At 43.7% G+C, this 27559-nt stretch overlaps 1 protein-coding gene across 2 annotated transcripts in view; it reads left to right on the top strand.

Moving 5' to 3' along the window:
• Positions 1-10302: 10302 nt before the first annotated feature.
• Positions 10303-27559, top strand: part of KCNIP2 (potassium voltage-gated channel interacting protein 2) — a 151417-nt gene continuing 134160 nt past the window's right edge. For both annotated transcript variants that reach the window (XM_060768252.2, XM_060768253.2), the window contains exon 1: positions 10303-10450. In XM_060768252.2, coding sequence (XP_060624235.1) covers positions 10378-10450 — 73 coding nt within the window. In that variant the 5' untranslated portion in view covers positions 10303-10377. The remainder of the gene's footprint in view (positions 10451-27559) is intronic.

Here is a 27559-nt window from a genome sequence, read left to right as displayed (position 1 = left end):
CTGTTATGAATCGTAATTAAATATCTGATATGAATTTTTGTATTTTTATTCACTGGACCAAATTTGGCACAAATACCCAATACAAATTTGAATATTGGTGGAGTTGTGGAGGGCGATTGGTTTTCTCATTTGAGAGTTGTAGTTGCTGGGATTTATCGTTCACCTACAATCAAAGAGCATTCCGAACTTCACCAACAATGGAATTGAACCAAACTTGGCATACAGAACTCCCATGACCAACAGAAAATACTGGAAGGGTTTGGTGGGTATTGACCTTGAGTTTTGGAGTTGTAGTTCACCTACATCCAGAGAGCACTGTGGACTCAAACAATGATGGATCTGAACCAAACTTGGCACCAGGGGCAGCTCAACCCACTTGGAAAAGGTCAGATGGCCAGATTCAGTGTTAGAGCTGGGATTCCCACCTCTATTGAGACTCAGGACTGAAAGAGTAAGATTTTTAGGAAATCTACTTTTGTTTTGCAAATTGTTGCTGTGTACCCTCGCTCTAAGCTCTGGGGACAAGATGGACTATTAAACAATAAATCATATATTTTCAAACCAAACCTTGACTTCAGCTTGTTTTCCAGATTTGCAAACTAGAGCTCATTAAACCAAGGACTTTTCATTCCAGGTTTGCAAAGGTATTGGACTCATTCTCTTTTTGATCCAGAAGGCACATCAGTCACTGGGGGAGGGGAGAGTTGGATATGACTAGCAAGTGGCAGACTGTGGGTCTTGTGTACCGAGGTCCATGTCATTTCTTATTCTAAATCCTGGGGTGGATTTATTGCTCTTTCTTTTGAAGTGTATTGGTGCAGACTGGTATTATGAAGTGGGTTGATTTGGACTTCAAATATTCATCACAAGGAATAAAGACCATAATCCAAATTGATCTGTGCATTTGATAAATGCCATTTTAAAAACTTCCCATGTGTGTTCCTTCCCGACTGACAGCTGTCAATCTTGTGTCAGCTGCTCCCTCTGAGACTATTCATCAGATGAAATTACCTATGACATTTCACAAGCTGTCCCTAGTCCCTTTTCCCCACCTCCAGCTGTAGTTACTTGTGTTTTCTTTCTGCGTGGGAGATTGTGTACTCAACTATCCATGGCTTGAAAATATTTTTATATCCAAAAAGGAAATCTTGATTTTGCTATTTTATATAGCATTTTATGCTGTCATTGCATATAGTGAGGCTTGAGCATACAATGATTTTTGGTATCCAAGGTGGGGCAGTGGTCCTGAAAACAAACTCCAGCAGATATCAAGGGCCCACTGTATTTCCTGATTGCCACCACTCTGTGTCATGAAAGTCAACTTTCCCTTGTTCTTTTGATTGATTGATTGATTGATTTTATGTCAAAAGCATTGCATAGAATTTTGTAAAGTAATGCTTTTGGGTTGGAAAGATTAGCCGTTTTACCTGCCAACATTCCTATGAGTAACTTTTTCTGCCTCCAGCAAAGAAACAATCTAAGATAGTTTGGTGCACAAGGAAGAACATCCTAGTGACACCTCTCCTCAAATAACACAGGCAGTCCCCAAGTTATGAACAAGATAAGTTCTGTGGGTTTGTTCTTAAGCTGAATTTGTTTGTAAGTCAGAACAGGTACATTTTAAAGTGTAACTGCAGCCAAATATATGCATATACATACACATAAGCATACACATACACATATATATGCATGCTTTGGATAGCATAAGGAAAGTTTAACAACCCTGTGGTGTTTGTTTTGCTATCTGTGCTTCTCTTCAAAAGATTTCACCTTGCTTTCTGTCCCTTTGAGAAGCGGATTTTTAAAATGTTGGCTTGTTGTGGAAACAAGGATTGGTGGGAAAGCTTTCCTTGAGACACCGTTTCCCCCGATAACTCTTCCAGGAGTGAATTTCCCTTCCCATGGATAGATTTCTCTCACTTCCTGTTGTCTCACCTCCATTCTTAACTATGAATCATTTGTAAGTCAGATGTTTGTAACTTGGGGACTGCCTGTAATTGATAGGCTGGAGATCTGGAACAGTGCCCCAATATTTGCATATCAAGAAAGTCTCCCTTTCTTTGTATAAGGCCACCCGCAATCTTTTTTTCTGCCTGTTCATTCCTCCCATCTGTGGACAACTGCTGGTAGGTATGAAAGAAGGCCAGAAAAATCTTCTCCCCTTATGGCCTATCCCTGGTAACTGAAAGACCAGAGGTGTAAAACACCCTCTGCCTCAATTTCCTGACATTTTTCCAAATCTCTGTAGTAAAACTTTGCTTTTGTTGCCACGTAGAAATTCATACACAGTTGTCCTAATTTACATGTTTACCCCATTAAAACAGTTTATGTGTATGTTTCAATTTTACACATTTTGATTATTTATATGGTTAGGTATATATTTTATTTCTCCAAAACTTTATACATGAGTTAATTTTGGGGTCAAGATGTAGTTAGTCTCACAAAAAGACTTTGGAAGTGCTAAAAGAGGATTTGCCTCAAGAACCTGAGCTCCAGCGAAATGATTTGCCATCTCTTGCAGAACTCCTCGGAAACCTGTTCTCTGGCCAAGAGGATTTAAAAGTCTGTTTCGCTGACATACACAGGCCAAACATATTAATTTCAGTGGATTTCAGGTGACATCAAATACCATTTGCTTAAAGCAACTGAATCATAGAAACATACTATTAGCTCTAGACCTCAAAAGGCCTGCAACTGACTATCATCTGGGCAGCTAAGTCAGCTCTTGGTTAATATTTTGTTGGGGACCATCAAGGAACACGAGTGCTTCTTGGGATGTGTGACATCAGAGACTGGTATTTTTTAAAGGACCAGAGAATCATATTTGTTCCTGTTGCCCACAATTGTTTATTTCTTTTCTGGAAACTTTCTGCATACCAATAGTGGCTTGTGGTTCACCACTAGCCTAGCATTGAATAGCATTGTGGTAGATGATATTTCTGTGGTAGGAAAGGGCAAACCATATTCCTTGCCTAAGAAAACCCAGGGAAATTTAGAGGGTTGCTATAAGTCAGTAGTTCCCAACCTGTGGTCCGTGGACCACCAGTGGTCCGTGGACTCACCATTACTACACCATTGCAAGGAGAGCGACTGATATCATAATACCCTCTTATAGTGCCGAGGCTTATTAAATATGGTTTTCTGTGGGTGAGCAGATGGCAAGTACTGGATGGCATCAGAAACTAGAGCTGATATGGTTGATCCAATGCAATTTTCTGAATCAGCACCTCAAATAACCAAACCAAATGTAAAGTCGACCAAAAACGATTCGTAAGCCTTTTGGTACTAATGTTGGTGAGTGGTCCCTGGTCAAAGTGGTCCCTGATCAAAAGAAGGATGGGAACCATTGCTATAAGTTGACAGGTAACATTAAAATATACCTTGCATTCTTCAAAACTTTTCATCATTTCAAAGGTCTTTATTTATGTTTTGGCAGTCCATAGACTTGCTTCAGTTGACCCATCCCTTCCTTAAACTCACTTTCCTGGGAGAAATCCCATTGAACTCAATGGTCCTTATATTTGAATAGGGGTTGAAGATGCATGGTGTAGTGATTTGAGTGCTGGATTAGTATACTGGGCGACCAGGGTTCAAATCCCAGTTCAGTCATGGAAATCTACTGTTTGACCTTGGGTACGTCACACTGTAAGAGCCTCAGAGGAAGGCAAGAACAAACTCATCCTTCTGAACAAATTCTGCCAAGAAAACCTTAAGATCACCATGAATCAGATATGACTTGAAGGGACAGAATAACAACAAGAACAGTATTGGGCTGCTGTGAGTTTTCTGGGCTCTATGGCCATGCTTATGTATGTTTATAGTCTATTTATGTCCTGGCATTGAATGTTTGCTATTTATATGTTGTGTTCTGCCCTAGGTCCCCTTCAGGGTGAGAAGGATGGAATATAAATGCTATAAATAAATAAATAAATAAATAAATGTTTCAGAAGCATTCTCTCCTGACATTTTGCCCACATCTATGGCAGGGATCCTCAGAGGTTGTGAGGTCTTCGACAACACAAGAACTGTATTGTAAGGTTTTCTAGGAAAGAGACAAGGCAGGAGAGGACATGGTAAGCTAGATGACACTAATTAGTTTTGTCCTGAGTATTACCATGCTACTTCACAAATCCATACTCAATCATGGGATCTGCGAAGGTAGCAGGAAGTTATGTCTTTTAAATTGATGCACCTTGGCATGGTTCACTAACATTGCTTTGCCAAAATAATTGTGAAGTGGCTTTTATCACACACACACATTTACTCTCCCCAGCTCTATAAGGTGGTGTACAAACTTCAGCTTCCTGTCACCCAGAAAACAAGCAAGAGCAAAGAGAAGATGCATTTATTGATTGGAGCTACTTGCGTCAGGCTGAGTTACCTTCTGCTGTAGCTGAATCTTTCTGAATCTAAAGCCTTACACCGAAATAGGAGAGTTACAGTCTGACACATCCAAAAAGCCTCATGGAACAAGAAGTCTTCCTCAAGTAAAGAAATGATTGAGATCATTTGGTCTATGGGTTACCCTTCTGCTTTGAAGGACTTTTTAAACCCTAGAGATGCGGCATTTCCCTGCTTTTCCTTACTTGGATTTCCCGTTATGCAGTCAGTGATGGGGCAGAATATTTTGGCAGCCTTGCTCACAATGCTGTACAAAGGTCTAGGGAAAGATTCAATCTGGCCAGCATTTGAGTGATGCAGCAGTGTGAATCGTAGGGCTCATTAATTAAGATTAATGGTGTGGGCTGAGAAATGTGAAAGGATGCTTTCACTGCATTTCCACACTCTGTGCAAAGCTGCTTTCTTTTAATTTTTTAAAAAACTCTATCTTTTGGACTGTTGTAAGAAACTGAGAAAGAAGGTGAAAATGTCAGAACTAAAAAGAGGCCAGGAGCTTTTTTATTTGGCCAAGAAGTAGCAAAGCACATCAATGCCTTTCTTTTCCAAGCCTCACATTTGCTTCTCCCTGGCCTTCTGTGCAGCAATCCCATGTCAACAAACCACAATTATGTGCTGATACGTTCCTCAATATTTGCCCAATTGCTGCAGGATCTGAGTGGATGAGTATGAGCACAACAGGCAGAACCCAGACTCAATGGAAGTTGCAGTGGTTAAATGCATCCCCAGAGCAGTCTGCCCACTTATGACATCCATTCCGAGCAAGCGTTCCTTCAACTTAGCCATGGGGCCTCTGATACCTGCCTCTTTTCCACCTCTTGGGGCTCCTCAAAGATAATATCTTCTTCCAAAGCATGATCCCAGAGCTCTCTTTCTTCCCACTGCAGCTGTGTTCAGGCTTGTGCCTTTAATCCTGGTGGGGGTCCTGTGCTGATAGAAGCTGCAATAGGTGCATTGGGAACAGAGGAAGAACTTCCTGACAATTAGGCCTATGTGTTGTCGAAGGATCTCATGGCTGGAATCACTGGGTTGCTGTGAGTTTTCTGGGCTGTCTGGAGATCGACACCAAATTTGGACACAATATACCTATTAGGCCAATATTTATTTATCATGTTAGGAGCAAGCCAAACAGTTGTATTGCATTTTTAACAAACAAACAAACAAAACACAAAGTTTGCAAGCTTGGTAGTTGAGTAAATGTCCTTTGACCAGTAGCTGGCCACTTGGAGTGCCTTTGGTGTTACTATAAGAAGGTCAGTGTAATTTCTCCAGTGGTAGGGCACAGATACCCCGTGATAATGCGGCATGTCTCATTAAGAGCCACATCTACTGTTTTTGTGTAGTGAAATGTGTATTAGGCCAATGAGTGACCATCACTCATAAAAATACTGAAAAACACAGTGGAAGGGACTTAATAAGCCAAAAAAGCAAAAAGATGCTACAGTGCATGTGCAAAAATGACTCCCTTGGCAAAAAAAGAAAAAGAAAAAAGCACACTATAGCATATCCACACTCTCTTCTGGACACAGCTCCCAGCATCCCCTAGATCAGGTCCTTTAGGAGGGGAGAATAATCCAAATGCACTGCCTCCAAGATGCAAGCTTTCTTCTCCTTGGATTTCTTTGAGAGCATCCCAATCCCTGCATATTTCCAATGTCCTATTCCTGGACTGCAACTCCCATCAATCCTCCAGAGAAATAAGATTCGATAGAGGTAGGTAGGTAGGTAGATAGATAGATCAGGACCCCCCACCCCCCACCCCCACCTGCATCAACTGCTGCTCTGGCCAGAGTGAAAAGAGAGGGGGGTAGAAGACAGTTCCATCTTGTTTCCTGTGCTTTACTAATAATATAATATAATATATTGTATATACATATAATATGAGAGTGTCCTCCCAACCCATTTTTGTAAGTCTCCATCTACAGTTTGTTTACACGATGCACTTTCCCCTACCCCTAATTAAGCCCAAGTCCCACTGCTCCCCCGTCTCAGACTCCTCTTTTACAAACACACCTTTTCTACTTCCTATCTCACCCAGGGTTTCAGTAGATCTGCACGTGGACATTCAACCTTTGGATAGCTCCATCTCACAATATATACAGGCCCTCCTCATTAAGAGCATTATATTTTGGTTATGTAATCTGTATAAATGTCTATTTTCCACCTAGATTATCAAAAAATGGAGTCCCTAATAATGTCTGGTCTAGACTATCTGAAACCCTCACCTGTTTGGAATGCCAATACCCGTCCACAAAGCTCCTCTTGTGTGGAGATTTTAATGCTAGAATTGGGATGGGTGTTAAACATGTGGAAGGCACTAACTTCAGACAAGACGACCAGGTTACATCTGCAGACAGGGTCTCTCAAGATACAATCAGAAACAAGGCCGGTCTGAGTTTCTTAGAGATGCTCTCCTTGCATCAATTGCACTGCCTTAATGGGACACAGTACGACATAACACAAGGTGCCTATACTTATGTTACCAATAGGGGGGCTAGTACTATTGATTATATGGCAGTTTCTGCCAACCTGCTACCTGATATCTAAAGATTTGCAATTAATAATAGGGTCGAGAGTGATCATTTTCCTCTGCACTCCTATTTAATTTTGAAACATCATCTCCAACACAATGCTCTCAAAATTCACAAAATCTAAATGGAATCCATATTGGAGAACAGAGAATAAGTCAACCTAGGCAACTCCATTCTGCACATATTCGAGAGCAACCCCTATAGATTTTGCCGACAATGCATCCTAGACTCTAATACAGACGCTTTAAATGCCTATCAATCCATCATTCAAAATCTCAGACCCAAACTGGTCTGTAGCAAACAACTAAACCCCAACGAGGTGGGAACTAACAGATGGTTTGATTCTGAATACAGAAGCGCCAGGCTAGCTCTAATGGAGTATTCCAAACATATACTTAGAAACAAGGATAGTACTGTCACTGCAAGTCTACTTCCTATCTCACCCAGGGTTTTAAATGTTTTTAGCATTTTATCTTGCACGCTTGGCCTGCTTTTATTATGTTTTTGTATTGCTTCTTTTATTTTGATGTATTATGTATCTGTTGTATTTATTTTCTATTGTCTTGTATACTCTTTTGTTGTATTATGTTTTGGGCTCGGGGTCATGTTAGCTGCCCCGAGTCCCCATTGGGGAGAAGGTGGTGGGGTATAAAGATTATTATTATTATTATTACAATATAATACTAATAATAATACAATATAATAATAATACAATATTATAATTATATATTTTATATTACATGTAATATTGCTAATATTATTACAAAATGATGGTTTAGTACAATATAGTAATATATAATATTTATACTATTAATAATATTAATACTATGCTAATAATATTAATACTATGCTAATCTATATAAATAAAAATGTAATATTTGTTTGTGGGATTAAGATAACTCAAAAACCACTGGACGAATTGCTGCCAAATTTGGCCTCAAGACACCTTCTAACCCAAGGAGTGACTATCACTCAAAAAAATTGATTTTGTCATTTGGAAGTTGTCATTGCTGGGATTTATAATTCACCTACAATCAAAGAGCATTCTAAACTCCACTAATGATGGAATTGAACCAGACGTGGCACACAGGACTCCCATGACCAACAGAAAACACTAGAAGGGTTTGGGGGGCATCGACCTTGAATTTGGGAGTTATAGTTCACCTACATCCAGAGAGCACTGTGGACTCAAAAAATGACGGATCTGGACCAAACTTGGCACGAATATTCCATATGCCTAAATATGAACACAGATGGAGTTTGGGGGGGGGGGGGGTTGACCTTGACATGTGGGAGTTGTAGTTACTGGGATTTATAGTTCACCTAGAATAAAAGAGCATCCTGAACCCCACCAACGACAGAACTGGGGCAAACTTCCCACACAGAACCCCCTTGACCAACAGAAAATACTTAAGGCCATCCAGTCCAACTCCCTTCACCAGGGCAAGAAAACGTAATCAAGAGCCATCCAGCCATAGATATAGATAGATAAATATGATTCACACAGAGAGAGATATAGTATCATAGATCTGAAAGAGACTTCTAAAGGACAATAATGTTGCATGTTCCAGACACTCTCCACATCAACACTGACAAAGAAACAACAAGAAATATTGTTTACCCACAAGCATAAAGAAATTGCATATTTTAGAAACCAACACTTTCTCATTACTTTATTTTCCAGATCACCAGACTGGGCCACAGCAACGCGTGGCAGGGGAAGGCTAGTAATTTAATATATTGTATGTGTGTGTGTGTCGCAGGGGCGGTTCGTCCATTACGTGAAATAAGCCGTCGCAGAACACTTTTTTTGCCAGGGGTGCAGAGGCGCCTCTGTAAATGCCCCTCGACCGCCACTTGAGGAGCGCCCCCTCAGCTCACAACAGCCCTAGCAGTCCTAGGGGAGCCTTGGCTTTCTTGCCTCGCTGCTGGGCGATCCTCTCCCCAAAGGGGCCGGGCCCTTGAGCCTCGCCTAGCCCCTCTCATTCCTGCTCCACCCGGCCACAGGGTGCGCAAGCAGAGCTGGTGCTCAATCGTTCTCCACGTTCGATCCCTTCCCCATGACCGGCTCCCTTTCCCGATCCCCCGGCACTCCACCCACCTCCTCTCCTCTCCCCAATCTGCGGGTGGGCCAAGGGGCGGAGCCGCCGTGTCTGGCCCGCTTCAGGTCCGGAGGTGTGTCTGAAGACCCCAGTGTGCGCACCAAAAGTCGCCTCTTCTCCTGATTTTCTCTTCAGCCATTGGGACCGAGAGAGAGAGAGAGAGAGAGAGAGAGACCCTCCGGCTGGAGGTATCTCCCACCTCTGCTCCCTCCTTTGTTTTCAGGAAAGGTGGGCATCTCCACCTCTCTCTCTCTGTCTTGGTCCCAATGGCTGAGGAGAAAGTCAGGAGAAGAGGTGGCTTTTGGTACACACGCTGGGGTCTTCAGGCATGCCTTCGGACCCAAAGCAGGCCAAGCAAGGGAGCAAGTGCGGCAAGTGTAGTTACTGGGATGTATAATTCTCCATAATCAAAGAGCATTCTGAACTCCACCAATGATGGAATTGAACCAAATATGGCACACAGAACTCCCAAGACAAACAGAAAATATATATCAATGATTGGTTGGGAGGGGGGGGGGCGGCGCCAAAATACTGTTTGCTTACCTTTGAAAATTACCTAGGGCCGCCTCTGTGTGTGTGTATATATAGCCGCTGAGTCCCCTTCGGGGTGAGAAGGGCGGCATATAAATGTCGTAAATAAATAAATAATACTGGGAGTTGCTGCCCAGGAATAGAGAAGGAAGAGCGGGGAGAAAGAGGAAGGGAAAGAAAGGGGAGGGCGAAGGGAAGAGGAAGAGAAGGAAGGAGAGAAGAAAGAAGGAGAGAGAGAGGGAGGGTTATCCACAGCAACGCGCGGCAGAGGACAGCTAGCAAATAATAAAGAAGTGCGCGCGCGGGCCTGGGCTGGCCAAGAGTGGGATCAGGAAGAAGGCGCCTCGCGTGGGCTGCTTTCCTTCTTTTTTGCTTTCTTTCTTTGGGTGCAGACGCACATGCCGCCCGGCCGGAGGAGACACGTGTCTAAGTGCCTCGCTTCTCTCTTTCTCTCCCTCCCTCCCCCCCCCCCCCAAAAACAACCCATCACCAAGCTCCCGGTTTCCCGCCAGTGAAGCACGACAGAGCGCCTCCTCCTCCTCCTCCTCCTCCTCCGGGGCAGAGGCAGAAAGGAGCTTGGCACCGGGGAGAGAGAGCGGCTGAGCCTCTTCCTCCAAGGCGCGCACTCCTCCCGTTGCCAAGGCGCCGGACGCTGAAGCTCCCTCCCTTGGCTGAAGCCTTTTGGGGAGAAGGACGGAGGGGCTCCAAAGGTGGGGCGGGGCGGGGAGGGGAAGGGGAAGGGGAGGGGGCCGGTCTCGCCGGGGAGGAAGGCAGCCCAGCCGCTCCCGTCCCGTCGGAGCAGCTCGGAGCGCAAGATGCGCGGCAAGGAGCGGAAGGAGAGCCTCTCCGACTCCCGGGACCTCGACGGCTCCTACGACCAGCTCACCAGTGAGTCTTGCCCGGGATGGGCGCGCCGCTCTCCTCATTCATCATCATTATTATTATTACTACTATTTAATTAATATTGTATTGTCGAAGGCTTTCATGGCCGGAATCACTGGGTCGCGCTGAGTTTTCCGGGATGTATGGCCATGTTCCAGAAGCATTCTCTCCTGACGTTTCGCACCTGGACCTCACAGGTCTGTTGGAAACTAAGTAAATGGGTTTTATATATCTGTGGAATGTCCTGGGTGGGAGAAAGAACTCTTGTCTGTTGGAGCTAGGTGTGAATGCTTCAGTTGCCCACCTTGATTAGCATTTAATGGCCTGGCAGTTTCAAGGTGTGGCTTCTTACTGCCTGGGGGAATCCTTTGTTGAAAATGTTAGCTGGCCATGGTTGTTTCTTCTCTGTTTTCTGAGTGTTGTTTAGGGTTGTGGAATCTGTTGCCTTGGAGTATGATGCAGTCTTCTTCCCTGGCAGTTTTTTAAACAGAGGCTGGATGGTCCTCTGTTGGGAGTGCTTTGTGTGTTCCTGTGGGGCAGGGTCACCTTAAAAACTGTGGAGCTAGGGGTGAATCTCTCAATTGGCCACCTTGATTAACATTTAATGGCCCAGCAGTTTCAAGGTCTGGCTTCTTACTGCCTGGGGGAATCCTTTGTTGGGGAGTAATTAGGTGGTAATGAGACCTCACAACCTCTGAGGATGCCTGCCATAGATGCAGGTGAAACGTCAGGAGAGAATGCTTCTAGAACACTGCCATACAACCCGGAAAACTTACAGCAACCCATCAAATATTATTATTTAAAGGGGGGAATGGGAGAAGGTGTAGCATCCCTGTAGGGAAGGAGGGAGGGAAGAGACCTCCGTCCAAAAATCAGAGGCGGGAATGCTTGGATTGGGCCATCTGTTGGGAATGCTTTGATTGTGCTTTCCCTAGTTGGACTGGACAGCCTTTGCGGGTCTCTTCCAACTCTAGGAGTCTGTTATTCCATCAACAAGGACTCCCTCAACACACACACATTCACACCTGCCACCACTCTGAAGATCCTTCCTCCTTTCAAGATTTGGCGAGGCTGAAAACTCCTCATTTTTGCCCCTTTATTCCTTCTGCCATAAACATGAGTGTGATTGTTGGGCTGTGTGTGTTTGCATGCTGAGGTAAAGGGAAAATCTTGTTTACTTGGGATCTGGAAAAGGAGCCTTTCCCAGATGCCCTCTTTCCAAGACTCCAGTCTAAACTGAATGGATGGCATCTCTCCATCCCTTGGAGCAAGCATGGGAAAACTTGGGCTCTCTTGGTGTTTTGGACTCCAGCTCCCACCATTCCTAACAGCCTCAGGCCTGAGGCTTTTAGGAATGGTGGGAGTTGGAGTCCAAAACACCTGGAGGGCCCAAGTTGGCCCATGCATAAGCTATCTCGACCTACTTATTTGCATATGGTTTCTCATTGGCCAACCTCAATATTCTAACATTCTTAAGCAGCTGAGGGGGAAAAGGAAGGGGCCCGAGGCTGTTAGGAATGATGGGAGTTGGAGTCCAAAACTCCTGAGGGCCTAAGTTTGCCCATGCCTGCCTTGGAGGCACCACACTGCATGGATGAAGTGGCTGAGGGGGGAAAGGAAGGGCCTGAGGCTGTTAGGAATTGTGGGAGTTGGAGTCCAAATACCTGGAGGGCTTAAGTTTAACCATGTCTGCATTGAAGGCACCACACTGCATGCATGAAAAAGCTGAGGGGGGTGGAAGAAGGGGCCTGAGGCTGTTAGAAATGGTGGGAGTTGGAGGGCCTACGTTTGCCCATGCCTGCCTTGGAGGCACCACACTGCATAGATGAAGCAGCTGAGGGGGAAAAGGAAGGGGCCTGAGGCTGTTAGGAATGGTGGGAGTTGGAGTCCAAAGTACCTGGAGGGCCTAGGTTTGCCCATGCCTCCCTCGGAGGTACCACACTGCGTGGATGAAGTAGCTGAGGGGGAAAAGGAAGGGGACTGAGGCTGTTAGGAATGGTGTAAGTTGAAGTCCGAAAAACCCCAGAGGGCCTAAGTTTGCTCATGCCTGCCTTGGAGGCACCACACTGCGTGAATGAAGTGGCTGAGGGAGGAAAGGAAGGGGCCTGAGGCTGTTAGGAATAGTGGGAGTTGGAGTCCAAATACCTGGAGGGCCTAAGTTTAACCATGTCTGCATTGAAGGCACCACACTGCATGCATGAAAAAGCTGAGGGGGGTGGAAGAAGGGGCCTGAGGCTGTTAGAAATGGTGGGAGTTGGAGGGCCTACGTTTGCCCATGCCTGCCTTGGAGGCACCACACTGCATAGATGAAGCAGCTGAGGGGGAAAAGGAAGGGCCCTGAGGCTGTTAGGAATGGTGGGAGTTGGGAGTCCAAAGTACCTGGAGGGCCTAGGTTTGCCCATGCCTCCCTCGGAGGTACCACACTGCGTGGATGAAGTAGCTGAGGGGGAAAAGGAAGGGGACTGAGGCTGTTAGGAATGGTGTAAGTTGAAGTCCGAAAAACCCCAGAGGGCCTAAGTTTGCTCATGCCTGCCTTGGAGGCACCACACTGCGTGAATGAAGTGGCTGAGGGAGGAAAGGAAGGGGCCTGAGGCTGTTAGGAATAGTGGGAGTTGGAGTCCAAAACACCTGGAGGGCCCAAGTTGGCCCATGCCTGCATTGGAGGCTCCACACTGCATGGATGAAGCCTGACAGGACCTGTGTGAGGACTTGATCACACCAGAAAGCATGCATTTCAGTCTTTTTCTGCTTCCTCCGGTCACCAAGGGACCACATTAAGTTCCTCCAGAGAGAGGCTTAGCTCAGGAAAGCAAACAAGAAAACCAGGAGGAGACTTTCATTCCCATTCCGCCATGCAAAGCAGCTCAGCAGCCAAGGGACTTGCTCTTTGGAGGCCTGTTTTTGTATATGTGTATATCAAAGCCAATTGAGTTCTCACCAGACTCCCCACTCTGCTTGCACCTACTTCTTCTCTTGCCCCTAAATGCCACTTGAGCAATGCATTGCCTGCAAAATAAAAGAAAGGGGGGATGGGGAGGGGTTCTTCCCCCACAGAGATGTGATGAAAGGAGATATTTTGAGCAGAGCAGGAATTCAAAGCCCACACAACTTTCCTGCCTCTCCAGGGACTTTTAACACGTTTGTACAGATTTAAAATCAAAACGGGAGTTATAAATAAATCCGAACCCTTTCCAGGCCGTGAACTTTGATTGCAGATCCTGCTGGGAAGTGGTGGGCATGGATGGGGCCTCTCCCTCATCCACTGCTGCCCAGGTAGCAGCCTTGATTTCTCAGCAGGAAGCTCTCCTCCTGCCTTTTGCGCTTTGTCTGAAGGAAAGCCAGGCCTGGTGAGGATCAAGCATCCTGCCAAGGAAGAGGCACAGCCACCTGCAGGCAGGCATCAGGGATTCAGTCATCCTTTCAATTCGTTTCTTTCTTTTGTTTCACTGTCAAATGTGTGTATATATATATATATATATATATAGAGAGAGAGAGAGAGAGAGAGAGAGAGAGAGAGTTTTAAAATCGCTTTCCAATTACAGGGAGAGAAAAACCAGTGCAAAATGGTCACTAAAGAAACAGGAGCCCTCGGTGGCACAGTGGGCTAAACCTTTGTGTTGGCAGGACTGATGATTGACAGGTCAGCAGTTCGAATCCAGAGCGAGCGGGTTGAGCTCCCTCTGTCAGCTCCAGCTCCCCATGCGGGGACATGAGAGAATCCTCCCACAAGGATGGTAAAACATCAAAACATCCTGGTGTCCCCAGGGCAACGTCCTTGCAGACAGTCAGTTCTCTCACACTGCAAGTGACTTGCCGTTTCTTAAGTCAATCCTGACATGAAAGAACCTTAAAGAAATGTTTAAAGATCTCAGTTGTTATCACCATATTTCCTGGATTCTAAGACATACTTTTCCCCCATATAAACATTTCTGGAGCCCCCAATGGCACAGTGGGTTAAACCATTGTGCTAGCAGGACTGCTGACTGAAAGGTCGGCAGTATGAATCCAGGGAGTGGGGTAAGCTCCTGTCTGTCAGCTCCAGCTTCCCATGCAGGGACATGAGAGAAGCCTCCCAAAGGATGGTAAAACATCTGGGTGTCCCCTGGGCAACGTCCTTGCATATGGCGTATTCTCTCACACCAGAAGCAACTTGCATGAGGTACATCTTAGAATCATAGGTATGGGTTTTTTTGGGTGATACTGAAATTAGTGTATATTGCAATTGATGGTGTCTTAGAACAGAGGATATACGGTATTTCAGATGTATATTTGTGGGGTAACTAGAGTAAAACTTTGAGGAGTAAGTAGAATAACATGAATTATTGACAGATTCGGAGCTCCTGTTGGTGTTAAACTGCTGAGCTGCTAAACTTGCTGACCAAAAGGTCAGTGGTTCAAATCTGGAAAGCTGGGTGAGCTCCCGCTGTTAGCCCCAGCTTCTGCTGAACCAGCAGTTTGAAAACATGCAAATGTGAGTAGATCAATAGGTACAGCTTTGGTGGGAAGGTAACAGCACTCCATGCAGTCATGTTGGCCACATGAGCTTGGAGATGTCTATGGACAACGCTGGCTCTTCAGCATAAAAATGGAGACAAGCACAACCCCCCCCCCAGAGTCGGACACGACTAGACTTGATGTCAAGGGGAAGCCTTTACCCTTACTTTACCTGTACAATTGGGCAGCTTTTTCTCATAGACTTTGCACCTCGTACAGGTGAAAAGAATGCCTATTTTTCAAAGGATTTGCCTGATGAGTAGATGTTGTCTTTAGGTCAGTTAGTTAGGATTTTACTTCAACAGGACAATCTGAACCTGTCCCTCTCGCTAATCCTAGACACTTGCTGTCACATCCTTTTTCACATACAGTATCTGCTGCATGTTTTCATTCACATTTTTGGTCAATTTTGATGCTACCTTTCCCTTCTAACACACTGCACATTCACACTGCACACAACACCTTTCCCTCCGAACACACTACACACTCACAATAAGCATGACACTTTTCCCTCTGAACACACTGCACACTCACAACAAGCATAACACCCTTTCCTCCTAACACACTACAGACTCACAACAAGCATAACACCTTTCCCTCCCAACACACTACAAACAAGCATAACACCTTTCCCTCTCAACACACTACACACTCACAACAGGTATAACACCTTTCCCTCCTAACACACTGCACACTCACAACAAGCATAACACCTTTCCCTCTCAACACACTGCACACTCACAGCAAGCATAGCACAACAGTGGTTGTATTTTGTGACTTAAACCACAGAATTTAAACACCACATAATTCTGTGTTCCGTGGGCACTTGTGTCACCGCAATTTCTGCATTAATTACCGATTCTTCTCTTTGTGTTTGGTTGGCACAATGTCCTTGATTTGTTTAGTTTTTCCACAGATTTCTTGTGGAAGAGTAATGAGGGCAAAAGGCAGATCTATTTGCATCACTAGGTAGAGGTCAGGGCTGCTGTCTAAATTCACATTGTGATTGGATACATTCGAGTTTATTTTTAAAAGGATTTTCAGGAAAGCGGTGAGGCACAGTGTTGGTTACACAAGTAGATACACAATTACAGTGTTGGTTACACATACAACAATTATTCAAAGTATGCCGGAGTCGTCAAAAATGAACTTGTGTTTTCAGAAACATTTTAAAGACGATGTTGTAAACTGAGATGAGCAATTACAGAACATCTCTCTCTCTCTCTGTATTTTCTGTGGAGGTATTTACAAGTGCTCCAAGAAACGTTTGATTTTGTAAGTGCCTCTCAGCCTTTGGCCAGTGGAGTACCTGAAAAAGAGACACGGAGATCTGGCCAAACACTCTACATGTTTTCATTAGGAGGTTTAGATATTACAGGAGTGCCTATAAGACAGGCCTGGGTGAACTTGGGCCCTGCAGGTGTTTTGAACTCTGTATAAGGTGGGGGCTTATTTGGGGAATAAAATCCCAAACATCTGAACACCAAAAGTGATTGGAATGAGGCTTCTGTGTTTTAAAAGCCCAAAAACAAAAAGCTGCACTAAGTTATAAAGGATAGGGTTTTATTCATGAACAAATCCCAAACTTTGCAAACCAATTATAAAAGATTGAGGAATATTTGGGAATATAAAATCCCAGCAGCTGTCAACCACTTGTAGGCTTTAGGTAATCAAAACCCCAAAATCAAAAAGCTGTAATGAAAGCTGCAACTTTCTTCTGCCCAAAAACCTTTTGAAAGCACTCTGGCCACCATCAAACTTAAAAGCACAGTTAAGCCCTTTACTAACTTGAAGTAACTTAGGCAAGAGTGTGTTGGATTAGCACTCAGGTTTGTGGTCTGAAGTAACACTAAAAGATTGTTCTTTAAAATCTACGCTGCCACCATAGACTCTTGATTGCTGCAGGAAACTGCTTTTAAAACTTCACCCACAGAGGCACACGTGAGGCAGATGTTGTGAACAACAAAACAATGATGGTTATTTAAGAGAACTGGAACAATTCAGGTATGAAGCTTAGCTGTTTCAAAGTATTGACTTAAAAAGTTTGTGGTTACTTTAAGCAGTTCAGACTTAGTTACACAGGAACACTTCTCTCTCCCTCCACAGAATTTACTGACATGATTGCTTCTCTGAAAGTAATTCTAAACTCCTCCACATATAGTCCTACCCTGGATCTATCTCTTCACCCCTCCACCAGCTATCTCCCTAATAGCTGTAAAAATCTTCTCAGTAGGTACCTCTGCTAGCCAACTGACCAATTTCAGGCCTCTCTCACTAACCCTTCACCACTCCTAACTCCCAGCTCCTCCTTCTTTGACACCCATAGTCAATCTCCTTTGACACCCAGATTCAATCTCCCTCATACGGTTTCAAAACCATCCTTTAAAGTCATTTTTTTTCTTTTGCCAAGTTAAGCTCCTACCACTCTCTCTCAACCAATCACTAACTTCCCTTATTTCCCTCCAAAGCTGCTCTTTCTAAACATGCCCCCTTCAGGAAATGAGTAACTAGAATGGATTCCCCCGGCACACTTTCCAAAATGTCTGCCAAACTTCTTGGGCCTACTTTTCTAGACTTTTCCTAGCCTAACAGGTAGGGAATTCACTACAGACTCCAACTCCCACCATTTTTAACAGCCTCAGGCCCCTTCCTTTAAGTGGCTAAGGGGGAAAAGGAAAGGGCCTGAGGCTGTTAGGAATGGTGGGAGTTGAAGTCCAAAGCACCTAGAGGGCCCGTCTGCCCAGGCCTGCTATAAAACCACATTCACTTTCAGCACCATTACATCTGGACAGCTCAAAACAATTGTATTTTTGGGTTGTTGGGATGTTGGAGAACATCCCTGGATTCAGAATTTGTTTAAATCACAGTTGTTTAGTCCTATCCCCTCTGCCAGTCATATGGAACTTGCAAGGACAGGAAAATCCACAAAAATGAGTCATCACACTCCTTTTTAAGCCGCTTATATCTTGCTATTCTATAAAGGTTGCCTATGGAGCCCCCAGTGGCGCAGTGGGTTAAACCCTTGTGCCGAAAGGATTGCTGATGGATAGGTCAGTGGTTCGAATCTGGGGAGAGTGGGTTGAGCTCCCTCAGTCAGCTCCAGCTCCCCATGTGGGGACATGAGAGAAGCCTCCCATAACGATGGTAAAACATCAAAACATCCTGGTGTCCCCTAGGCAGTGTCCTTGCAGACGGTAAATTCTCTCACACTAGAAGCGACTTGCCACTTCTCAAGTTGCTCCTGACACACACACAAAACAAAAAACCCTAAAGAAATGTATATAGATCTCAGTAAATGCAGTTGTTATTACCGTATTTCTTGAATTCTAAGACATACTTCCCCCCCCCCCCCCCCAATATAAACATTTCTGGAGCCCTCAGTGGTGCAGTGGGTTAAACCATTGTGCCAGCAGGACTACTGACTGAAAGGTCGGCGATTCGAATCTGGGGAGTGGGGTAAGCTCCTGTCTGTCGGCTCCAGCTTCTCATGCAGGGACATGAGAGAAGCCTTCCATGAGAGAAGCCTCCCCTGGGTAACATCTTTGCATACGGCCAATTCTCTCACACCATAAGCGACTTGCAGTTTCTTAATTCGCTACTGATATGAAAAAATATAAAAACATGACATGAAAAAAGGTATCTAAAAGCCACTGTATGTGAAATCTGCTTTCCTTTTCCTGTGTAAATCTGGGAAATTTTCAACTTGTCACTGTAACAACACTCTTATTTTAGGAATCTTGGATAGGATGAGGAATATGCAGAGGGCAATGCTATTTGGTGAGCTCTTTAGAGCTATTTATCCTCACAAGTGACTGGTTAGTATGTTTACCTGAACAAGACAGCCACTTGGAAATCAAAGCCTTCTGTAAAGTAGCCCCGTAGTAATCACAAATACAGTAGAATCTCACTTATCCAACATAAACAGGCCAGCAGAACGTTGGATAAGCATAAATGTTGGATAATAAGGAAGGATTAAGGAAAAGCCTATTAAATGTCAAATTACATTATGATTTTACAAATTAAGCACAAAAACATCATGTTTTACAACGAATTGACAGAAAAAGCAATTCAGTACATAGTAATGTTATGTAGTAATTACTGTATTTACAAATTTAACACCAAAACATCGCAATGTATTGAAACAGCTGTGGATCCAGGTGGGAGGCAGACTGTGTTGGATAATACAGAATGTTGGATGACTGAAGGCTGGATAAGCAAGACTCTACTATTAGAGTTTACTGCTGTTATGAGGAAGAGTCTAGGCCTTTTCAATGTAGCTCAAATGAAGTTCAAGTCTGCCTTGAAAATGTATAATTAGATATGTGTTGCACTGATCCTAGACCAGGGGTCCACAAACTTTTTAAACAGAGGGCCAGGTCACAGTTCCTCAAACTGTTGGAGGGCCGGATTATAATTTGAAAAAAACATGAATGAATTCCTATGCATACCACATATCTTATTTGTAGTGCAAAAATCACTTTAAAACAATACAATAATTAAAATGAACAATTTAAGAAATATAAACTTATTAGTATCTCAATGGGAAGTGTGGACCTGCTTTTGGCTCATGAGATAGGATTGTTGTTGTTGTTGTGTGCTTTCAAGTCATTTCAGACTTAGGTTGACCCTGAGTGAGGGCCGGGTAAATGACCTTGGAGGGCCGCATCCAGCCCCCGGGCCTTAGTTTGAGGACCCCTGTCCTAGACTATTCAATTGTTGCAGTCAGCCATGTATTGGTCTGGGAGGCATTTGGTGTAAAAAGTCTAGAAAAGAGTAATTTTTTTATCATGTCAGAAGCGACTTGAGAAACTGCAAGTCGCGTCTGGTGTGAGAGGATTGGTCATCTGGAAGGACATTGACCAGGGGACACTCTGATGTTTTATCACCCTGTGGGAAGCTTCTTTCATGTCTCCACATGGGAAGCTGGAGCTGACAGACGGGAGCTCACCCTATCTCAGGGATTTGAACAGCTCACTTTCAGGTCAGCAGTTCAGCTGGCACAAGGGTTTAACCCATTGTGTCACCGCCGTTCCTGAGAAATGAGTATGATAGGACCATTGCTGGCTCTACAGTACAGTTATTATCTTTGAGTCACTATGATTCTGGCAAAATGGGATGTTCAAATTTCGAAAGCAATTCAGGCATTTAGGAGGTAATAGGTTAGCAAATCATCATCATCATTTTATGGCCAGTGTTACAACCACCACCACCTCCAATTGGTGTGTCATGTGTACTTTTCAGACAGCAACAACATCTCCTTGAATTCCCATTAAAACTGTTACCTGTTTCCACTTTACAGCTCTCATAATAACTACACCCAGCAGCAGACAAATAATATGTGGCATTTCTCTCCATCCTGCATGGGTTCATGATCTGTTTCACCACTCAGTGTTCAGGTGTGGGATGTACAATAGATGAGCATGTGTGATACAGAGCAGGCATTAACTCTCAAGGCTTGATCGTTCATCACTTTGTAAATGTCACCAGCCTTGCCATAGATGATGCAGAAGTTGGCCTCTAAGTCTTGGGCACCCACATGTTTTCCAGTGCTGGTCACCTGTTCCCTCTTCTGTGTGACTTGGTTTCTTCTTCCTTCACCCCAGTCTCCAATGTCCAGCAAGTGGTCTTCTTACAAATCCTCTGTCATATTGTTGATGTTGAACAGCTGGTGCGATCAACCCCAGAGACGACTGCATTTTGGCAGTGGGTGAATGATCACTATAGAAACAGCCTACAGTGTGCTTTGGGACCCTGTCAAGGCATAAATTTCTTTCACTCCGTTACAGTGACAGGTAAAGAGCGGCAGTAAGTCATATTGCCTCTTCCAAGCCACCCACTGGGAATGCCAGGCGTATTTATGGATGGGGTGGCAAGGTAGCAGCTGGCCCGATCTTCCCCCCTACAGCCCACAGAGGGATTGTGATTAAAATTCCTTTTCAGTGTCAAATGTAAGGCCAAGCCTGCCGCATGGTCCTGTCAGTGGGTAGCAAGGGATGGAGGTGTGATCATTGCCCTCACTTGTTCATCTGCCTGGGAGGTAACCAAAGGTTATGATATTTAAACAAGCACCTATTATCTTATGCACAACGTAACTCTCAGAACTTGGAGAAGTTACATATTGAACTCTGACTTTTAAAATCTCAGTATCACGAGTATTCATGGTACCTTGTGTATAAAATACACATGCTTGTTTAAATATCCCAATCTTTGGTTGCTTTCTGTCAAATGGGTGATGGAGATTCTGAGAGCTGGAGCCTTTAAAGCAGTGGTTCTCAACCTGTGGGTCCTCAGATGTTTTAACCTTCAACTCCCAGCAATCCTAACAGCTGGTAAACTGTCTGGGATTTCTGGGAGTTGTAGGCCAAAGCAACTGGGGACCCACAGGTTGAGAACCACTACTTTAAAAAATAACTTTTCTAAATTCTACTGGTTATCAAGAAGTTTGAGACCTTTGGCAAACCATATTAGAATCTGAGAGCTAGTAACAGACACCAGTTTGTCCCCTTGCTTTCTCTGGCAAATGACTTATTAAATGTGCTGAACAGAAGAGATCTGATTATTATGTTTTTCATGGCATGTAGGATGAATGTGTCCATGCGTTTAGCATAAGGATGGGATTGTTCAGCACTCCAGAGTTTGCTGAATTGAAACTTCCAGCAGCCCTTACTGTTGACTATTATTTCTAGGACTGATTGGAGTTGCAATCCAACCACTTCTGGAAAGGCAGATAATTCTCACCCTGATTTAGGAAGTGTGTTATGCATTGCTGGTTAAATGGTTGTGTGTATGGCAGGATGGGTGTGAGTATGGATGGTCCTTCCCCATTTGCCCCTATTTTTACCCACACATCCACACCTACACACATTCTGGTGCTTTTACTGATGTTCTCTCTTGCAGATTCTGCAGCTGGATTTTAACCCCCTTTCCTTCCTCCACATTGTGGTCTTTGACAACATCAATTCTAATTCATTCAGCCTTGCTCTGCCACTTGCACATCTTGAGGACTTTGAGGATAGAGGCCTTTACTTTATGGCCTTGTCAGGGGAAGAAGCTGGATCTAACCTGGTCCAGACTAGACCCAAGGCCGAACACATGATGAGACTTCAACAACCAAGTGTTTTGTCCTACAGGGGTGCTTCACCTTGGGAATTTAACTTTGTACTGTATTGATTCATATTATACTGCATGTTGTCTCTCCTTTATGTGCTTTGTCCATTCCGAAGACTGGTTTTTTGCTTTCCTGGCTTGGACATTCCCTTCTTATAGGTTATTTAGTTGCATCTGACTTGATGTGTTTTCACCTTGCTCTGTGGGTTTTGTGAAAGGAAGGTGTATGTGTGCAACTGAACTGCCTGGGTGATACTATCCTGCTGTAAAATTGGCGTGTTGTTATTTTCTGCTTATGCTTGGAGTTAGACAGAAGCTGGTTCAGAGTACTCAGATTTAGATCCAAGAGGACATGAGCAGAGGATGAACAGGGCATTTGTGCCAAACTGTGTGACTTTGAAGTGACAATAATAAAGTCTGCAGTACTGATAGCAATTTGCTGGTGTCAATAATGCAACTAACTATGGGTGGCATTGTGGGATACTTCTCTAAGGATGCTTTTGGACCAAATGGCACCTCTAAGATTGTTTTATGCTGGTTCTGGAAGTAGAAATTGCCCAACTTAGCCTGTCTGGTAGTAGGCTTGGCACAATGACTGATGCAGTTTCATTGATAGGGGGATTGGGGTGAGAGTCTATATAGTTGTCCTGCTGTATTAATAGATTCTGCATCAATGGATTCAACCATTCTCATTTTGAATTTTTTTTAAAATCCCACAAACAAATCTTGATTTTTCCATTTTATATAAGTAAAACCATTTTACTGTGCCATTGAATATAATGGGATTTGAGCATCCATAAATTTTGGTATCCATATGAGGGTCCTGGAATCAAACTGCAGCAGATATGAAAGACTTACTGTGTTTGAATCTTTGGGTTTGCAAATTATGTAACATTTGCATCTGTCATAACTTATCAACAATTCAGAGGAGATTCAGAAGAGCAGAATTAACTATTTTTCTCATTCCATTCTGATGGGATGAGATTTTCATGCTGCTTTGTACTAGGCTGTGGTAATGGAAGGGCCAGCAGGTCCTGAAAAGTGTGCCAATTATTGCTTTGAAGTTGCCCATGTTATGAAAGCAACATGATGTCTCAGCAGCCAAATGGGTGCCTGGACATGATGCAAGGTGACACCTTGGGGCAATTGGGGTTTCTTTTCTGCAGGAGCCAGAAAAGTCAAAGTACTACAGCTCATGTCAGTGATGCTTTAGCAAAGGCAACAGGAAAGCTAGTCTTGGGGAAGCAGGGACCACTGAGTCAGGGCTTTCCATGTGGGACTTGTTCTTCCATACAGCTTGTTCTCTTTGCTGCCTTGTTCATTTGCACTTAGATGCTCCTATGCCTCTTTCACACCCAGATATAGCAGGATGATGGCCCTGCCTATGCTCTCCTTGGACCTTGGACCATTCTTTGTCCTGTACTTGAGTATTCTTCTAAGTATTTAGGAAGAAGTGTGAGAATATTGCTGTTGCCATTTTGTAATTGCATTCCTTACGTAATCTTTGCCAGAAAACACAATACTCAGGTACCTAATATAGTTGCTAGGAAAGAGAAGGGATGAAAAGAGGCTGGTTTAATCTGGTTATTTGTGATAAATTCCTGAGAATTTTCTTTTCTTTTAATCCTGTCTTTCTCTCAGCATACTGTATGGGACCCAAAGTTTGGAATTAATTAGATAGATAGTGTGCAACCCACATATCTGTGGGGGATATGTTTCCAGACTATGTGAGATATGCAAATGTGCAAATTATAGCACATTTTAGTTTAGAGTGTGAGACAAAGGTGGTTCAGACTATGTAACTGGAAGTGCAAGGTGTAGTTCCAAACACGAAGATAGATTAGGAGGCATCTTGTTTTATTTATCATATCAGAAACAAACCAAAGGTACAGTTGAAAACGTATTAAAAAAAACACAAAGTTTAAAAACTTGGCATTATATTAAATGTCCTTTGACCAGAAGCTGACCACTTGGAGTGCCTCTCATGTTGTTATAAGGAAGTCCTCCATTGTGCATGTAGCAGGGCTCAGACTGCATTGTAATAGATGGCCTGTGGTTCTCCACACTTGCATGTCATGGACTTCACTTTGTGGCCCCATTTCTTAAGGTTGACTCTGCATCTCGTGGTGCTACAATGCAGTCTGCTCAGTGCCTTCCAAGTCGCCCAGTCTTCTATGTGCCCAGGGGAGAGTCTCTCATTTGGTATCAGCCATGACTTGAAGTTCTGGGTTTTAGCCTGCCACTTTTGGACTCTTGCTTGCTGAGGTATTCCTGTAAGTATCTCTGTAGATCTTAGAAAACTATTTCTTGATTTAAGGCATTGATGTGTTGGCTGATATCCGAACAGGGGATGGGATGAAGATGTCACTGCCTTTGTTCTTTCATTGTTGGCTGCTACTTCCTGGCAGATGTCTGGTGGTGCAATACTGGCTAAACAGTATGATATCTCCAGTGGTGTAGGGCATTGACATCCTATGATAATGCGACATGCCTCATTAAGAGCCACATCCACTGTTTAGCATGTTGAGATGTGTTCCACACTAGGTATGCATACTCAGCAGCAGAGTAGCAAAGGGCAAGGGCAGATGTCTGGTTGTGATCCCCAGGTTGTGCCAGACAGCTTTCATATGACATTGTTTCTAGCACCCACTTTTTGCTTGATATTCAAGAAATGCTTTTTGTAGGTCAAAGCACAATCCAGGGTAACTCCCAGGTATATGGGTGAGCTTCAATGTTCCAGTGGGATTCCTTCCCAGGTAATCCTCGGAGCTCAAGATGCGTGTCTGTTCTTAAGATGGAAAGTACACATCTCTGTTTTAGTTGGATTAGGAATCAGCTGGTTTAGGCAGTAAGGACACCTAGGGCTTCGGAGAGCTTCTGTTCAACCATTTCAAAGCTCCCTGCTTGAGTGGTGATGGCCTGATTGTCAGCATAGATGAAACTCTCTGTCCCTTCTGGTACATCTCTTTAAATCAACAGAAGTGCATTTTCCTGTGAGCAAAGAGCAGAAGTGATCCAAATCCTAAAATTCTCCATGTTTCCCATTGGAAGGTTTTAGGTGCTGTAGGAGCTTGGCACAATTTGATATGAGCTCTGTGTAATTTCCAGATCTTGGGGAGGAACAACCCACCCCCACCCCAATAGATGAAAAGTGTCTAAGTGGAGCTGGCAGCTGCTGTATTTGCAGAAGCTTGGAATTTATGTACAAACGAACAAAAGGGTCAAAGCAGTAAATGGGGGAAAGCATTATAGATTCCTCTTACTCAAGGAGCTCTGAATCAAATGATAGTAAATTGGGAAGGTTGGATTATTAGGAATACAGGGGAATTCCTTGTAAGCCAGTAGAAAATAGCAGACAGAGGAAAAGTTGCTTTCTGGACTGTAACTCCCAGCCAGCATGGCAAGACAAGAGATTCTGGAAGTGTCGTTAAAAACAATACTTTTTCCATGTTCTGAAACATATTTCAGACCAAAGAAACACAGCAACGTGGCTGAGCTCTGGGTGACCCTTTCTTATATATGTGTCCCTTGAAGGAACTAATAACCGTGCAGAGTTATTTCTTAAGAGCTCTAAATTAGATTGATGAAATGAAGATTACTCATTGGGGAAGGCTGGGATGGAGGAACAGAAGAAGAGATTGGTCCGACTCTTCCAACAGACTGGATTTTCTCTCCCCCCCCCCCGCCCCCCAGCTTTCCTTTTTATCAGCAATGATTTCATTAAGCAAAGTGCTTTTACTTTGGTTTAAGGCAGATTGCTATACAGTGAAGCTGGTGATTAATCAGCCAGGTCTGTTGGCTGCCTCTCGTCTTGCGGCTGGTGGGAACAAAACTGCTCAAGGGGCTTGAGGTCTTTTTGGGTGGAGGCAGAATAATTTTTTGACAAACTTGATGGCATCTTGTTTTAGAACATTTTGGCTCTGGCAGCACATGGAAACATTGACTCTTTTGAGAGCACACCTTCCTGAATCCCTATGGCATGGTTCTCAACCTTCCTAATACCATGACTCCTTAATACAGTTCCTCATGTTGTGGTGGCCCCCAACTATAAAATTATTTTTGTTGCTACTTCATAACAGTCATTTTGCTACTGTTATTAATTGTAACGTAAATATCTGATATGTAGGATGTATTTTCATTCACTGGACCAAATTTGGCACAAATATCCAATATATTCAAATTTGAATACTGGTGGAGTTGGGTGGGTTGATTTTATCATTTGGGAGTTGTAGTTGCTGGAATTTATAGTTCACCCACAATCAGAGAGCATTCTGTACTCCACCAAACATGGCACACAGAACTCCCATGACCAACAGAAAATACTAGAAAGGTTTGGTGGGCATTGACCTTGAGTATTGGAGTTGTAGTTCACCTACATCCAGAGAGCACTGTGGACTCAAACAATGATGGATCTGGACCAAACTTGGCACAAATACTCAGTATGCTCAAATGTCAACACTGGTCGGGTTTGGGGAAATAGACCTTGAGATTTAGGAGTTGTAGTTGCTGGGATTTATAGTGCACTCACAATCAAAGTGAACTCTGGACCTCACCAATGAAAGAATGGAACCAAACTTGGCACACAGAACTCCCATAACCAACAGAAAATACTAGAAAGGTTTGATGGGTATTGAAGTTATAGTTCACCTACATCCAGAGAGCACAGTGGACTCAAACCATGATAGATCTGGATCATACTTGGCACAGATATTCAATATGCCCAAATGTGAACACTGATGGAGTTTGGAGAAAATAGACCTTGACATTTGGGAGTTGTAGTTCCTGGGATTTATAGTTCACTAAAATCAAAGAGCATTCTGAACTCCACCAATGATAGAATTGGGCCAAACTTTCCACACAGAACCCTCATGAAGAACAGAAAATACTGTGTTTTCTGATGTCTTTGGTGACCCCTCTGCCAGCCCCTTCATGAGCCCCCAGGGATCCCGATCCCCAGGTTGAGAAACACTGCTCTATGGCATTTGAAAGCTGAAGTCCTAAATGAGTGTTCATCAGGGGTGCAGCTACACTGGATAATGAATGCAGTTTTGTATCTAAAAACTAGAGCTGATACAGAAAACTGGTGCAATGTTTGAAATCGGTGGCTCAGATATACCTAGAAACAGATTTAATAGGCCTGTTTGATCAAGAAAAAATTTGTTTCTAAATTCGATTCTTAATTGGGGTGTTTTTTTGTTTCAATATTAAAAATATTTACAAAACTTACCAAAAAAATGTTTTGTTATTTACGAATTTTCGTAAATATTTACAAAACATTTTAGAAAAAAAAATTTTCTTGATCAAACAGGCTAAGAATGTTGCAGTAATGGTCACCAATGGCTTTCTCCCACCCTGGACATTCCATAGTATTAGAGATGATATAACTCACCATTTGCCTAGTTTCCAACAGACCTCTGAGGATGCCTGCCATAGATGTGGGCAAAATGTCAGGAGAGAATGCTTCTGGAACATGGTATACACAGCCCTGAAAAGTCACACAAGCCGGATGGCGCG

Source organism: Anolis sagrei, chromosome 3 (genome assembly GCF_037176765.1).
Source record: "Anolis sagrei isolate rAnoSag1 chromosome 3, rAnoSag1.mat, whole genome shotgun sequence".
Taxonomy (NCBI): Eukaryota; Metazoa; Chordata; class Lepidosauria; order Squamata; family Dactyloidae; genus Anolis; species Anolis sagrei.
The sequence above is the reverse complement of the archived record's forward strand: the minus strand, read 5'-3'. Positions and strand labels throughout refer to the sequence as shown.